This window comes from Pogona vitticeps, chromosome 6 (assembly GCF_051106095.1).
Source record: "Pogona vitticeps strain Pit_001003342236 chromosome 6, PviZW2.1, whole genome shotgun sequence".
Lineage (NCBI taxonomy): Eukaryota > Metazoa > Chordata > Lepidosauria > Squamata > Agamidae > Pogona > Pogona vitticeps.
The window spans coordinates 48,154,753-48,169,519 of NC_135788.1; the positions used below are offsets into that span (position 1 = coordinate 48,154,753).

Below are 14,767 nucleotides of genomic sequence, written 5' to 3' on the forward strand. Positions count from 1 at the left end.
TACTTTTAATTCTCACCTAAACTGTGCTTTGATATTGCTTGGACTTGCTGATCTGGTTTGAATTTCTTTCTCTTGTTTCTCTCTTAAAATCCGTTCTGCTAGTAGGAAGTAGGTTGCAGTGATGTGATTGTATTTGTTAGTTTCCAGAGCCCTAAAGGAAATAAAATTAAAATTGAACATATCATAGATTAATGGTTTTCTGAAACCAGACATGCAGCCAACACAACTTACAGTGTTCCTCATGGAGAATGTATAAGAGTCCCTAAAAGAAGAAATTAGTGCTTTTGACATCTTGACAAATGGTGTTTGCGTTACTTAAAACTAGATGTCCTAACATGGCAAGTGCAATAATCACACTAGGCTATATTAAGGGAAACACAAAAAACTGAGTAGATATTCCAGCAACTTCCTCAATACAAGACTTTGCTTTAGTAATATTGTACAATTACCAGCTGCAAATCCTCTTTGGTTTCAGCAGCTATCTACAACAAACAGATAGCCCTCCTTATTGATGCTATTTGATCAGGAAGTAGCTGGGGGGGAGTAGAGATTTGTTCACCATGCATGGCCCTTTTTCACACCCTTCCAATCTCCCCTCAGTATATGGTGGCACTGCTAGTAGCCTACCACTTCCTACTCTTATACAGGAAAAAGGTAAAGGAAAGAAATAATTAAAACCTCCAACACACTGAACTCAAACTCTACATATCCATACGCTGAAAAACAAGTCTATGCTCTCTTGCCATTTTTGACAACAAAAAGCAACTGAAAGTCAATAAACCAATTCAAAAGATATGACCGAATCTTTTTACAAGTTTTATACATTCTTCCTCATGCTGGATCAGATTACTTTGAAAAGTTACATAGATTCTACATTTCAGACAGCCTTTCTCCATTTCTCTACAGAGGGGCAGCAAAGTAAATAGCAAGTCACTGGGCACAGAAAATGATCTCATAGAATAGCCACTGTTAATTACTTTTTTTCTTTCAAGAGGTAAGATTTGGCATTTTACTCTCTCTGGTCAATGGACTTAACAAACACAGAATGAGGGGGCTGCTCATCAACTGAATGGACACCAAGCCAAATTGCCGGGCATAAGTTACATCTGCTTAGTCATTAAGCATGACAGCAGACAGACAAATATTATGCTTACATCAACTGTTTGAAGAAATTACACTTATTAACTGAATGTTTTTTATAATGGCTTGATAGGAAACTACATCTGGCACAGCCGGCCATCTTTACTATTTGACAACTGAATATGCTAATGAATATAGATTATAACTTGACACAATTTTTTTAAAAAAGCACACATAATGAGAGTTTACATATCAGAATTAGGCAAGAAGTTGTACAGTAGAAACCCAGTCTTCAACCAACAACCTCTCCATGCGCTATACACTAATCTCTGTTAACTGCGGATCACAGTACAGTCAACCCTCGACTTATGAACGGCCCTAGTTACGAACATTTCGAAAAACCGCTCTGATAGGAAAATATGGACTCGACTTGCAAACTTGGATTCGAGTTAGGAATGGAAAAAAAAGTGCGGGGAAGGCAGGGAAAGCGGGAAATTTGCACTTTCAGTTAGCGAAGAGGCTGCTTGTCTGCTTCCTTGCTTGTTCAAGTGGTTAGAGAGTGGGAAGAGAGACCTGGGACTGCCTGGTATTGTGATTTTAAATGTAAAATTTAGTTTAAAAGGTGCTTTGTTTGGGTTAAACGGTGCTTGGGTAAAAAAAAGGGAGCTCGGTTTGAGTTGAAACCTGCTTGGGTGAAAAGGTGCTTGGTTGCTTTAAAAGCTGCTTGTTTTTATTTAAAAGGTGCTTGGTTTAAAAGGTGCCTGTTTTGGTGTAAAAGGTGCTTGATTTAAAAAGTGTTCTTTTTATACAGTGTTCTTTCGTTCCCTCCATGGTTTCCTGCCTTTTTTTTAACCTACGCCAACTTAGGTTAAAAAAAGAAAAGAAAAATTCTGCCCCTAGTGATAGGAATGGATTAACTGGCTTTGCATTAGTTCCTATGGGAAATAATGCTTCAACTTACAAACTGCCCCTCAACCTAAGAACCAAAAACAGCCGGAACAGATTAATTGGTTCTCAGTGCATTCCTATGGGAAATGCAAACTTCCTTCCAGAACGGATTAATTAATTTATTTATTGTATTGTATTTATACCCCGCTTATCTAGTCATTTTGACCATTCCTAAGTCAAGGGTTGACTGTATATAAAGAGCAGAAAAAGGAAAAAAAATAGTGGGACACACAAGACAAAGTTCCCCAGCCCTTTTGCCTGCACACATTCAGTTCCTTCCACCCAGTTACAAATAGGGGGGAAAAAAATAAACTGCTGAGAGGGGTCACTACTTAAAGAACCTAGAAGCAGCATAAGGAACACAAAGTCCAATTGAATAGAAACAATATGAATAACTATGATTCATTTAGTTGCCCTTTATACATAATTCAGTTTGTCATCTGTCTTCAAGAATTTACAATACTTTATTTAAAATACTTTTTTCTGAATGTCTGCCATATCGTAAGTGGCATATGACCACTTAAAAATAATGCAGACATGCAAATATTCGTCTGAATCCCAGACAACTAATAATGAAGATCTCTTGCTTTCATATTTTGCTTATACGTTGGCTGACAATTTGATGGAAACAGAATGGGGATCTAGAGGAACATTAGTTTAACCCAACACAGATCTTCTTACTTGCTAAAGAGAAGATGATTTTAGTATAACAATACTGAAATACAAAAAGGGAATTAAATGGTAACTTACTCCACTATGGTATCTCTGTCCGCAATGTCTCCCAGAACCATCCGCTGAATTATGCTATTGTGTTCTTCTTCAGAAAGATTTTTATATGACACCAGAGGAATGTTGTACTTTGTTGCAGGTGATGGATCGACTCCTTGTAACCAGGGATGGTTTTCAATTTCTTCCAAAGATGCCCTTCGTTTTGGGTCTCTCTGCAACATTCGTGTAATTAAACTAGAAATAAACACATAGCTTGATTAAGCACATTGGCACCATTAGATTACAATGTAATGTTTCCCCAAAACTCTTCCCTATATTCCCTAGCTGGATTCCTCATCCGAAACAGGACCTTGATTTGAGCTCCACTGCTGGAGTTTGGGAAAAATTACATTATCCTGTAGTACAATATTTATTCATAATGACCTAACAGATCTGGTTAGACATTCAAGGGACATCATCCTGGTTTGGGAAACAGAAGTTCTGCCTGCTCTGCCTTACTTAAGCTTAAAGGGAAAGTATTGCACTGGTATCCAAATTAATTTGTCAGGAAGTATGGACTATAGCTTTTTTGTTTAAATGACAAGCTAAGGTTTCCATTCACAATTTCGATTTGTCCCTCAATCATGGGTGTTCCTTGCACATGTGCAAAACAAACAGTAGCACAGGAACAAAATAAAGGACAAAATATATACTATGGGGAAACACTGAAAATTTCCAATAGAAAGGTTCTGATGTAACCATGTCTGTACAAGGTATACTTACTTTCAATTACTTTCTACTAATTTCAAAAGAGTCAGAAAAATTCAGAGTGACTGACCCTGAATATGGTAGTCATAAAAGAAATCATGAATATAAATAAATGGAAAAATACAATTAAGAAGTCAACTGAAGTTTTCATTTCAAACAGACCACAATTTTTATTTAGCAGAATTGGGTTCTTGAACTTTCTGTTCTTGTAACATAAAATATTAAATATTGCTATTGAGAAAATAGCTTGATGCAATGAAAAAGAGTTTAAAAATATTTTCAGTTTCTAGGCACCAAGGGATTCTTGAGCTTCATTTCACATATTTTCCTCCTGGCTCCAGGTCTGAATAAGTTGTCTCTTCAAGTAGGGCATTTATGCATGATAAATTGTTTAATGAATATGAAAACAGTTATATAAAAAGAGTTAATAAATGAACGCTTTCAAAATGGAAACAGAAAATATTCTACTTCGTTATTTAATTTATAGATTTTTTTTTCACCCCAAGGAACTCAAGGTGGTATATAACACAACAATCCACTGGATGAGGTCAGATAGAAAAGCAGGACTGTCATCTGGTTACACTGTAAATTTCATCGCAGAGTGGAGATGTGAACTGGGGCTACCCTAGCCTTAAGCAGTACAACCTCTTGGCTCTTTATTGAATTGTTAGCCCTACAATTTTAATTTCAATGCACTGTGTACAATAATATTTTACTTACTCTTTACATTCCTTGGACACACGAGATGGCACTGTGTATTTACAGTCCATTATCATTGTCAAAGTTTCACTATCATTTGCTTCTTGGAATGGCGGTTGTCCACATACCAACATGTAAAGGATAACACCCAGGCTCCATATATCTGTAAGAGGAGGATATTAAACTTGGAAGCTTAGTTTATTGTAACCATTAATTTGAACTAATTATTCAGAAAAGGACAACTACTGACATACATTTCTTAAGAGATTCAAAGATTCCTTCCAAGTCAAGAGAATCCACCTCCAGGAAAAAAAAAAAAAACCAGGGCATCTGCCTCAGACCTTAAGAGAGCCAGCCTGAACAATCAACATAGTCCTAGATGGACCAAAGGACTCATGTGCTATGAAGTACTGTAGCTTTGTATGTTCACAAAAGCAAAACAAAACAAAAACAATTTTTTAAGTCTTTAGATCAGACTGAGATATAATGCTGAAAATGAAATTCCTTTGGTCAATGCATATGATTTCTTTTTGCTGTTCATTGTAACCCCCAGCACACTAAACTAAAAAAAAAAGTATTAACTGGTTGAAAACATGAATAATGTTACTACTGAAGCATTTAATGCTAATATTAAACTGATGAAGCATTTGATGGAATTATAATAGCACTTTATAGCTTGGAAACACTCAACTTCCACAAGCAGAAAAAATTTTCACAGGAAAAGAGAAAACAATAGGAGGAAATGCATGCAACTTTGTTTAGATCCCTGTTGCTACCCTCGAAATCAAATATTACACTGTTGTTACCGCCAATAGCTTTTCTCACACACTCAATTTCTAATGCTCATTTTGAGAATTTCGACATTTCATGTGTTCAAGTAGGGGAGAGAGAAAGATTTTTGTATTTGTGCAACTGTATGTAAATAAAGCGGTAGCATATGCTCTTTGAATCCCCACGTCACACCTGTCCATCACTGGAAGCTCAAGGGGAAGAGCCAATGAGAAGACAGGAGGGGCAGAAACAAGAGAAGAGTTGAAGAGACAGACAGAGAGAGACAGTGGGGATGTGGAACAGCAGTTAGGGTTTAGGAGAGAGGAGAGGGAACTGAACTGAAAGAGTTAGGAGAGTGATTTGAGAAGGTTAGTATATACTGTGGTGCCTCGCTTAGCAGGAAAAACATCGCTAAGCGATTTCATCGCTAAGCGAGTTTTAAAAGCCCATAGAAACCCATTTTAATGGGTTCCTATGGGCTTAAAAACTCACCTTAAGCGAAAATCCTCCATAGGGGTGGCCATTTTCAGTGCCTCTAAAACGAGGCAACACAGCAGGCGGCTATCAGCTGTGCGAAAATGGGTCCTCCCAAACTTCCTGCCAATCAGCTGGGGAGAAATGGGGCCTCTGGGAGGAGGGTGGGGGAGCCCTGCCCCGCGGTCCTCTCAAAGTCCCTGCCGATCAGCTGGGGGGAAATGGGGCCTTCGGGAGGACAGCAGGGGAGAGCTCCCCCACAGTCCTCTCAAAGTCCCTGCCGATCAGCTGGGGGGAAATGGGGCCTTCGGGAGGACAGCAGGGGAGAGCTCCCCCACAGTCCTCTCAAAGTCCCCACCGATCAGCTGGGGGAAATGGGGCCTTCAGGAGGACAGCGGGGGATGGCTTCCCCCCCCCATCATCCCGAAGCCGGCATTTTCGCCCAGCTGATCGGCAGGCCTTCGGCATGATGGGGGAAGCCCTTCCCCCCATCATCCCGAAGCCGGCATTTTCGCCCAGCTGATCGGCGGGGCTTCAGCATGATGGGGGGAAGCCCTTTCCCCCATCATGCCGAAGCCGGCATTTTCGCCCAGCTGATTGGCAGTGCTTCAGCATGATGGGGGGAAGCGCTTCCCCCCGACCATCCCGAAGCCCCGCCAATCAGCTGGGCGAAAATGGGGCCTTTGCGATGATTGCTTCCCATGATCATTGCAAAGCGATTTTTCCCCATAGGGAACATCGCAATGCGATTGCAAAATCCTCATCGCTATGTGGATTTGTCGTTAAATGGGGCGCCCATTAAGCGAGGCACCACTGTACTGAACAAGCGGGAATGAAATTATAATATAAGATAGATGCTGATTAAAAGCATATAGTAGTTCAGAATAAAAGTACCTGCAACCAAATACAGAATCAAATCCTTGTTAGTACCTAATATAGTTCCTACGTGATTTACCTTTGTGATTTACTTGACAATAAAAGAATATTTGTTAATTAAACCTCTGATTCCTAAGTTCAATAAACTTTAGCTTTGGCAGCACACGTGCATAACATACATAATCGGTATTAGGAGGATAATACCTGGTGGCAGCAAAAAGAGAAAAGGGTGTGAGCCTCTGTGAGGGCCAAATAAACAGGGGCAACAAGGTCAAGCGCCACACATATGCTTTTTGGAAATTTTCAGTAGATCAGTATCAATTTTTTTTAAAAATATCACAGCTTGCAAGAATCCAATTGTCTCTAGAAAAGCTAGTTTCTACGTTTCGTGAAATATTTTTAGAAAGATGATCTCAACTGACGTTGCAGAAGATGAGGAAAAATCAGTTATTTTAAAAATGACCTTTGTACTTGAAAATAGGATTTATCTCTTCAGGACTAAGAGTTAGCATAATATCCATCTGTGACACAAACAAGTGTGGGACCCTGCTCGTTATTTCAGGTGATCCTGGTCAGAACATATATACTTCAAATGTTCCTCCTGAAACACACCTATTGGGAAAGAGCTGTTTGAGCAAGGTTCTCAGAACCATGACAACAAGGCAGCGTACATACAACTTCCTTACATAACATCAAGTCACTACCATGGAAACCAAGCTATGTCACTGACTGCCCCTGCCATTTTCATCTCAGATGCAGTAAGCAGAGAGCACCAGGCTCAGCTTGTGTTTAAATATGCAGGCTACATAAAAAATGATTGTTTGTTTTTTCAAAACAGAATTCCAAATAAAAACATTAATCCATCTATGCCACAGTAAAGGCTTAAGCAATATATTTTCTTTTCTTTGCAGAGCCAAAGTGCATATTTTACAAAGGTTGAGGATCTGCTAGCATTTCTTCTGTATTTTGAAATCTTTATAATATCACACCAGATATGTGCCTTTCTAAATTTCTAAGTCTCTAAAACCAAAGCTAGAAATGTGGTAATAAAAATAAACAAATTACATCCCCTCCAACAGCCATGAGCAGAAGCTTACCGGCAATCTTGCAAACCAGTTTACTCAAGTTGTTTTTGGCTTGACAGATTTTGGGCCAATTTCAGACTTTTTATTACAGAGAAATGTACTGGAATTCTGAAGACAACACCAGTAAATAACATATTCACAATAACCTGGTTCACAAATATTTCCTGCAAATCCAAACGTATGTTCTCATAATGCCACAGAGAAATTCTCTACAGAATAAGCAGGTTAATTATACAATCTATACTAGCTATATTCCTACAAAACATATTCAAACAAGCAGGATAACCCACAAATCATATTTAATACCTCATAATTATGCTTCCACTTCCTAATGATTCCTCATTTCTGACAAAAAGAAAGCAGGTAGTTCATTTAAGAGGTGCTTCGTTTTCCTTTCTGGCTAGCTTGGTGAGTGGAATACTTGGCTCCAAGGCCAAGAGTTTTATTCCCCACTGTGCCTCCTAGGAGATGAGCCTGAGTAGCCTTGGGCAAGCTGCACAGTCCCTGAACACTGCCAGAAGGAACTAATAAGCCATTTCTGAGCACATTATACATAGGAAATACAGAAAAGGGTCACTGTAAGTCAGAACTGATTTGATGACACATCATCACTGCTAGTTTTTCTTTCCAAATGTTATGTCCCAGAAATATTCCTTATAGCATGTTTATCTAATTGTAAGTGATGGTATGTTAACTTAATTTGCTTGTTTCAGGAGATGTAGTCATTAGTCTGTGCTAGGTTATTAGGACAAAAAGAGAAGAAACAAAAAACGTTGAGGCATTTTAAAGACTAACTGCTACGTTTTAATGTGAGCTTTGGCAAACAAGTCCACCTCCTCAGACATGTGAGATTACATGCTACATGTTTATATACAGTTCCAAAACTAAGAGACTCTTCGTTTCCTGGGCACAAGTTGTTGATGGTGTCGCATTTCACACCTGGCAATGACCCGTAAGATCCCTGTTGATATTTAGTCCCTTTCCCAGGAAGCACTGTCTGTAAACAATGACTGATAACAAAATTAACGGCAAGCTATAGATAATATATCAGGAAGAACATGGTAATGAGTATTTCTGATTACAACTGAAGCTTCTAAGGTGGTTCTGATAACTTGGGAAGGAAATACAATACTGTAGTTGCAGTAATTTACAGGACAAGAATCCAGAGAGACAGCTGAAATAAAATACTTGCCATGCAGTCCCATTATTATGTCTGAAAATGTGGACTTGTCCACAAAAGCCCACATTAAAATACAGCAGTTAGTCTTAAAGTGCCACATTGTTTTTGTCTTCTTTATTTTTCTTTTGATTTTAACTTAATTTGTTTACGTTGCATATATGACCACAATACAGTTCATCATTCTGTATACAGTGGTGCCTCACTAGACAGTTACCCCACATGACAGTTTCTTCGCAAACACTGACTTTTTGCAATCGCTATAGCGATTCACAAAACAGTGATTCCTATGGGGGAATTTTGCTGGACAATCTTTGGTCCCTGCTTCACAAACTAACTTTCACTAGACAACGATTTTGACAGCTTCCTCCGTGCTCGCAAAACAGGTGTTTTCAGGACCTAAACTTCGCAAGATAGCAATTTAAACAGCTGATCGGTGGTTCGCAAAGCAGCTATCCTATGGCCGATCTTTGCTAGACAATGACGATTCTTCCCCATTGGAACACATTAAACAGTTTTCAATGCATTCCAATAGGGAAATACTTTTTGCTAGACAATGATTTCGCTAAACAGCGATTTCAGTGGAACGGATTATCATCGTCTAGTGAGGCACCACTGTAGTTTAAAACAACAGGTAGGATTCAGGGGTGCTCCCTTGCCCACCTCCACAACCCATACAGGTATGCAGAGGCACCAGACGTTCAGAGACTTGTCTGCTTCATTTTCTACTATGATCCTGAGGTATGACAAACACAACCAGGTACAAAATGGTAATTCAAGTAAGAGTCTAGCCACCACCCCTCCTAAGTCTACATGGGGATGACCAATATAGATCTGCAGATCTACTTTTGCATTACTACAGTTCAGGAATTCTAAACTGAACTTAAGTCACAGAGGAAGCAATGCATGTTGCTACTGTTTCTGCTGCTGTTAAACCACCAGGAGTCAGAAATGCCTAATCTCTGCACCCAATTTTGCTAACTACCTGAGAGCTAGATTCACATGGCCTGGTCATATGAAATAGCTCGGCAGACCAACATAAAAAGGGGGGGGGTTAGGGCAAATATATTAAGGAGACTGCAAGAATAATGCAGACACAAAACATCACAGAGCCCACAGAGATTTCTTCCTCCCTACCACTTCCACAGGCATGATCAAGAGATCATCAGAAATGCATAGAGACCCTGTGGATCATCAAGTTCAGCCTGTCAAGGAGACACAGTGGGGAATCAAACTCCCAACCTCTCACTTTGCACTCAAATATCTAAGCTATCCAGCAGTTTATTTTATTTATTCCAAACATTAACCTTTTTCAATTTTAGTCAATCTCAGATCAAATACTATAGAATTATTTATTCTAGACAACTGGATTATCTTTATACAATTCCCTTGAGCAAAGGTGAATTATTCTTAGTACTGTACAAAAGGAGATACGTAGGGAACATCCCTGTCCTGGTGTTTGTCAGTATCTCCTAGGACTCCTGAATATAGATGGGGGTATTCGTATACGAATATCCCTGCACAGATGGAAATAACGAGGGTTGTCCACTCACAATTTTGCTGCTGATGCAAGCTCGTTGGACCTTCCTATCATGCCGTTGCCCACAATCAATCACCCAGTCCTGGCAGGAGGCGGGATGACAAGCCTCTCTGCTGGGACAGAGAGTGACTAATCCATTGCAGAGAACAGCACGATAGGAAGCCTCCACGAAGCTGTGGGCAGTCTGACCCCATGGGGCTGGAACCTCGTTATTTCCACCTGTGCGGGGATATTCGTGTTTGTATACTAATACAAATACCCCCATCTCTACTCTTCAATAATTGCCATGCTGGCCAGAGCCGATAGGAACAGGCAGTCCAACAACATTTGGAGGGCGATACATACTCCATGGTTTCATTGTTATAAATATCTCTAACTATTTTTGTTACTTAATGAATCCAAAATGTCATTTTTACATACAGTCAACATTACAGACAACATAGTTCAGACCCAATAGTTACTACAGTGGTGCCTCAACTTACGAACGTCCCTACTTATGACCATTTTGAGTTACGACCAGCTTCAGCCGCAAAATTTTGCTTCTACTTGCGACCAGAGCTTCCACTTATGAACAGAAAAGGGCGGGAAATTCAAATTCCTAACTGTAGGTGGCAACGAGGGTACTTCTTTGTAGCTCTTTCGCCCCAGCAGTTAGAGAGTGTGCGTCGTCATTGGAGGCTTGGGACTGCCTCCTTCTGCTTCTGCAAGGGTGCCCAAAGCCTCCCTGCAAACACACACACACACAAACACACTCAGAAGCAGAAGGAGGCAGTCCCAAGCATCCAATGATGACACACACTCTCTAACTGCTGGGGCAAAAGAGCTACAAAGAAGCATCCTCGTTGCCACCTACAGTTAGAAATTTGAATTTCCCGCCTTTTTCCCTGCCTTTTTCTGTTCATAAGTGGAAGCTCTGGTCGCAAGTAGAAGCAAAATTTTGCGGCCGGAGCTGGTCGAAATGGATGTAAGTAGGGGTGTTTGTAAGTCAAGGCATAATTGTAGTATTACAAAAGCCATACACAAGGGCTGAAAGACACAAAATCCAGGATGATAACATCAACATGTGATACTGACAGAAAATAAAACATGGCAATCCTATAGATCTTGAAAGGGAAAAAAATCATCAAATAATAATATGCCATAAAGTCAATTCTTTCCAGGGTTTCCTAGGTAGCGAGCGCTCACCAGCAGGTTACTACTGTTCCTTACCTCCGGGGGCACTCTGGGCCTATGCAGCCTGGCTGCATAGCTTGTTTTTTCTCCTGGGACCCACAGTCAGGAATCAAGCTCGTAAGCCCTGGATCCACAGCTAGCTACCTAACTCACTGATGTATCCAGTCAGTCATAATGTCTCCAAACTCTCATATTTATCTCTAGGTCTAGCTTATTTATTTATTTATTTATTTATTTATTGGACTTATATACCGCCCCATAGCGCTACAAGCACTCTCCGGGCGGTTTGCAATTTTAATTATACAGGCTACACATTGCCCCCCCAGCAAGCTGGGTACTCATTTTACCGACCTCGGAAGGATGGAAGGCTGAGTCAACCTTGAGCCGGCTACCTGGGATTTGAACCCCAGGTCGTGAGCACAGTTTTAGCTGCAGTACAGCGTTTTAACCACTGCGCCACGAGGCGTATCAGTATCATAAGATTTATGATAATTTATTCTTTTTCCCTTTGCTAGCAAACTAAAAAACTTTATTCACAGTCATCCCAAAGGGATTTGTGGTTTGAACAATCACTACAGATGAAATGTTTCACCGGGCTCTGATGACCATAAAAAGGTTGGGGATGGCTGCTCATTTTCTTTCACATAGGAATGCTCTCTTCTGGAGTGAGGTACATGGATCATCCACTTTTGCTCTGGAATCCCAGAAAGTTTTATTAAATTTAAAAAGTAACTAAGAGCTCAGTGAGTTGAACCCAGAATGTCCCATCAGAAAAATGATGTCAGAAATGATGTCATTTTTCCTGTCAGAAAAATGACATATCATGGTCTATGTGAATGGACACTAATGGATTTTTCTACACTTGTGTAGAAAATTCCTGTGGTATGCAAATTAGTATTTTTGGACTACCACTACTACTACCAGAATTCCCCAGGCAGCAATGACACAAAATGCTGGGGACAAGTTTTAAAGTGGTCCCAGGAAAAACAGACCAAGGACTTGGAATTAATAATTAATTTTAAAACTGATAGATAAGCACACAGTAGGATATGACTGCTAGTCACAGAGGCGAAAGGGGAAAGTATACACATTAAAGATCAATGCAGATGGACAGAATTTATAGGTGTTTATATGCCAATGATAGAAGTCTCTGTGCCAAGAAAAAAGGAGGTAGCTTGCCTCGATTTAAAAAAAATGTTGGTCTACCAAAAAACAAATATATTGTGGACATGCCAGTAACCTGATGGAACAGAAAACCAGTAGTTACCTTTAGATAGAAAATGTACGAGGAGGGTAGCAAAAGGCATAATGGGAGTTATGTCACTGTGCTTGCAAACAAACTTGAGAAGGGGGAGATTTCTTGACAGAACTGTTATGAATGGTAGTAACAGGGTCCAAAAATAATTTAATGTTAAAAATAATTTCGTACTGTAGAGCTACCACCACTACCCTAGCAAGTTACCTGTAGCATTAAATAAAAATAACTTCTGAGCAAAATGCTGAAGGACAATCTCCTTAATGGAGAAAAACTCAAGGAGACACTCTTAGATAAAAATATAACAGTAGTGGATAATGCCACCTATCTTAAGAAACGAGGCAACAACTGATATTCATAGGCATAGTGCCTCTGATCCTGTAGGTAACATATAGACATCATGACTAACAAGCACTAACATTTTTATCCTACACAATTTTTTCTACCTATCCTTTAAAGACACCATCTCAACTTGTGATAGTGAACTCCATAGCTTAACTACATTCTTTCTGAAAAAGTACCGTACTTTTTGTTTGTCCTAAATCTCCTGGTATTGAGCATCATAGGATCACTTCAAGTTCCATTACCAAATATGAAAGAGGCAAACCACCATTTACAAAATATCTTTACACCAAGAATTGAGAACCTGTAATCAGTGGTCCCCAACCTTTTTGATACTGCTGACCGGTTGGGGGGATGGGGTCCATATGCAGGGGGGCACCCCCTGTGCTCATGTGCATGCATGAAGGGGCTGCGCTCGCTTGCACGGGTGTGTGGGCCCTCACATGCGTGAAGGGTGGGGGCGCTTGTATGGTGCACACACACACTCACGGGCATGTGTGAGGGGGTGGGGGCGCTCGCACACACTTGCGCACATGTGCAAAGGGGCTGTGCGGGGGGCAGAAATTCTGTCTCCGCGGCCCGTTCCGGCCAAGGCCACAGACTGGCACCAGGCCGCAGACCGGGGGTTGGGGACCCCTGCTCTAAATGTTGCTGAAGTCCAGTTTCTTCCAATCCTAGGCAATCTGGCCAACAGAAAAGGATGATGGGAACAGTAATTAATCAACACCTGAGGGCTAAATATTTCCCATCCCTGCTCTACATGATGGCCTATTTTATAAACCTGTATCATGTTCCTCCATTCACTCAATACAGACTGCTAATACACTGTAAGAACTGCCCATTTATTCCTATCCTCTGCTTTCTAACAGAATGCACTACAGCTGGATGATTCTTGAATTTGGGAACCTGATTTTTCACTTGTTTCAACAAGGTTGTCCTTTCCTTAAAATAAGATCTACCTTTGTCAGTAAAGGTCCAGATGGCCTTTCTGATATGGAGCACTTTCTACCTTGTGGTACAGTAGTTAAACCACCTTGTTTTTTTAGTCGTTTAGTCATGTCCGACTCTTTGTGACCCCATGGACCAGAGCACGCCAGACCCTCCTGTCTTCCACTGCCTCCCGGAGCTGGGCCACATTCATGCTGGTCGCTTCAATGACACTGTCCAACCATCTCATCCTCTGTCGTCCCCTTCTCCTCTTGCCCTCACACTTTCCTAACATCAGGGTCTTTTCCAGGGAGTCTTCTCATGAGATGGCCAAAGTACTGGAGCCTCAGCTTCAGGATCTGTCCTTCCAGTGAGCACTCAGGCTTGATTTCCTTTAGAATTGATAGGTTTGTCCTCCTTGCAGTCCAGGGGACTCTCAAGAGTCTCCTCCAGCACCACAATTCAAAAGCATCAATTTTTCGGCGGTCAGCCTATCATATGGTCCACCTCTCACTTCCGTACATCACTTCAGGAAAAACCATAGCTTTGACTATTCGGACTTTTGTTGGCAAGGTGATGTCTCTGCTTTTTAAGATGCTGTCGAGGTTTGTCATTGCTTTCCTCCCAAGAAGCAGGCGTCTTTTAATTCCGTGGCTGCTGTCCCCATTTGCAGTGATCATGGAGCCCAAGAAAGGAAAATCTGTCACTACCTCCATATCCTCCCCTTCTATTTGCCAGGAGGTGATGGGGCCAGTGGCCATGATCTTAGGTTTTTTGATGTTGAGCTTCAGACCATTTTTTGCGCTCTCCTCTTTCACCCTTATTACAAGGTTCCTTAATTCCTCCTCACTTTCTGCCATCAGAGTGGTATCATCTGCATATCTGAGGTTGTTGATATTTCTTCCGGCAATCTTAACTCCGGCTTGGGATTCCTCCAGTCCTGC

At 40.8% G+C, this 14,767-nt stretch overlaps 1 protein-coding gene across 1 annotated transcript in view; it reads right to left on the minus strand.

Moving 5' to 3' along the window:
• The window catches only part of SNRK (SNF related kinase), a 42,561-nt gene that overhangs the window by 7,933 nt on the left and 19,861 nt on the right, over window positions 1-14,767 (minus strand). Inside the window, exons 4-6 of the mRNA XM_020799468.3 lie at window positions 4,225-4,366; window positions 2,779-2,991; window positions 17-151 (exon numbers count right to left, since the gene is read on the minus strand). Of these exons, the coding sequence (XP_020655127.1) occupies window positions 17-151; window positions 2,779-2,991; window positions 4,225-4,366 (490 nt within the window). The remainder of the gene's footprint in view (window positions 1-16; window positions 152-2,778; window positions 2,992-4,224; window positions 4,367-14,767) is intronic.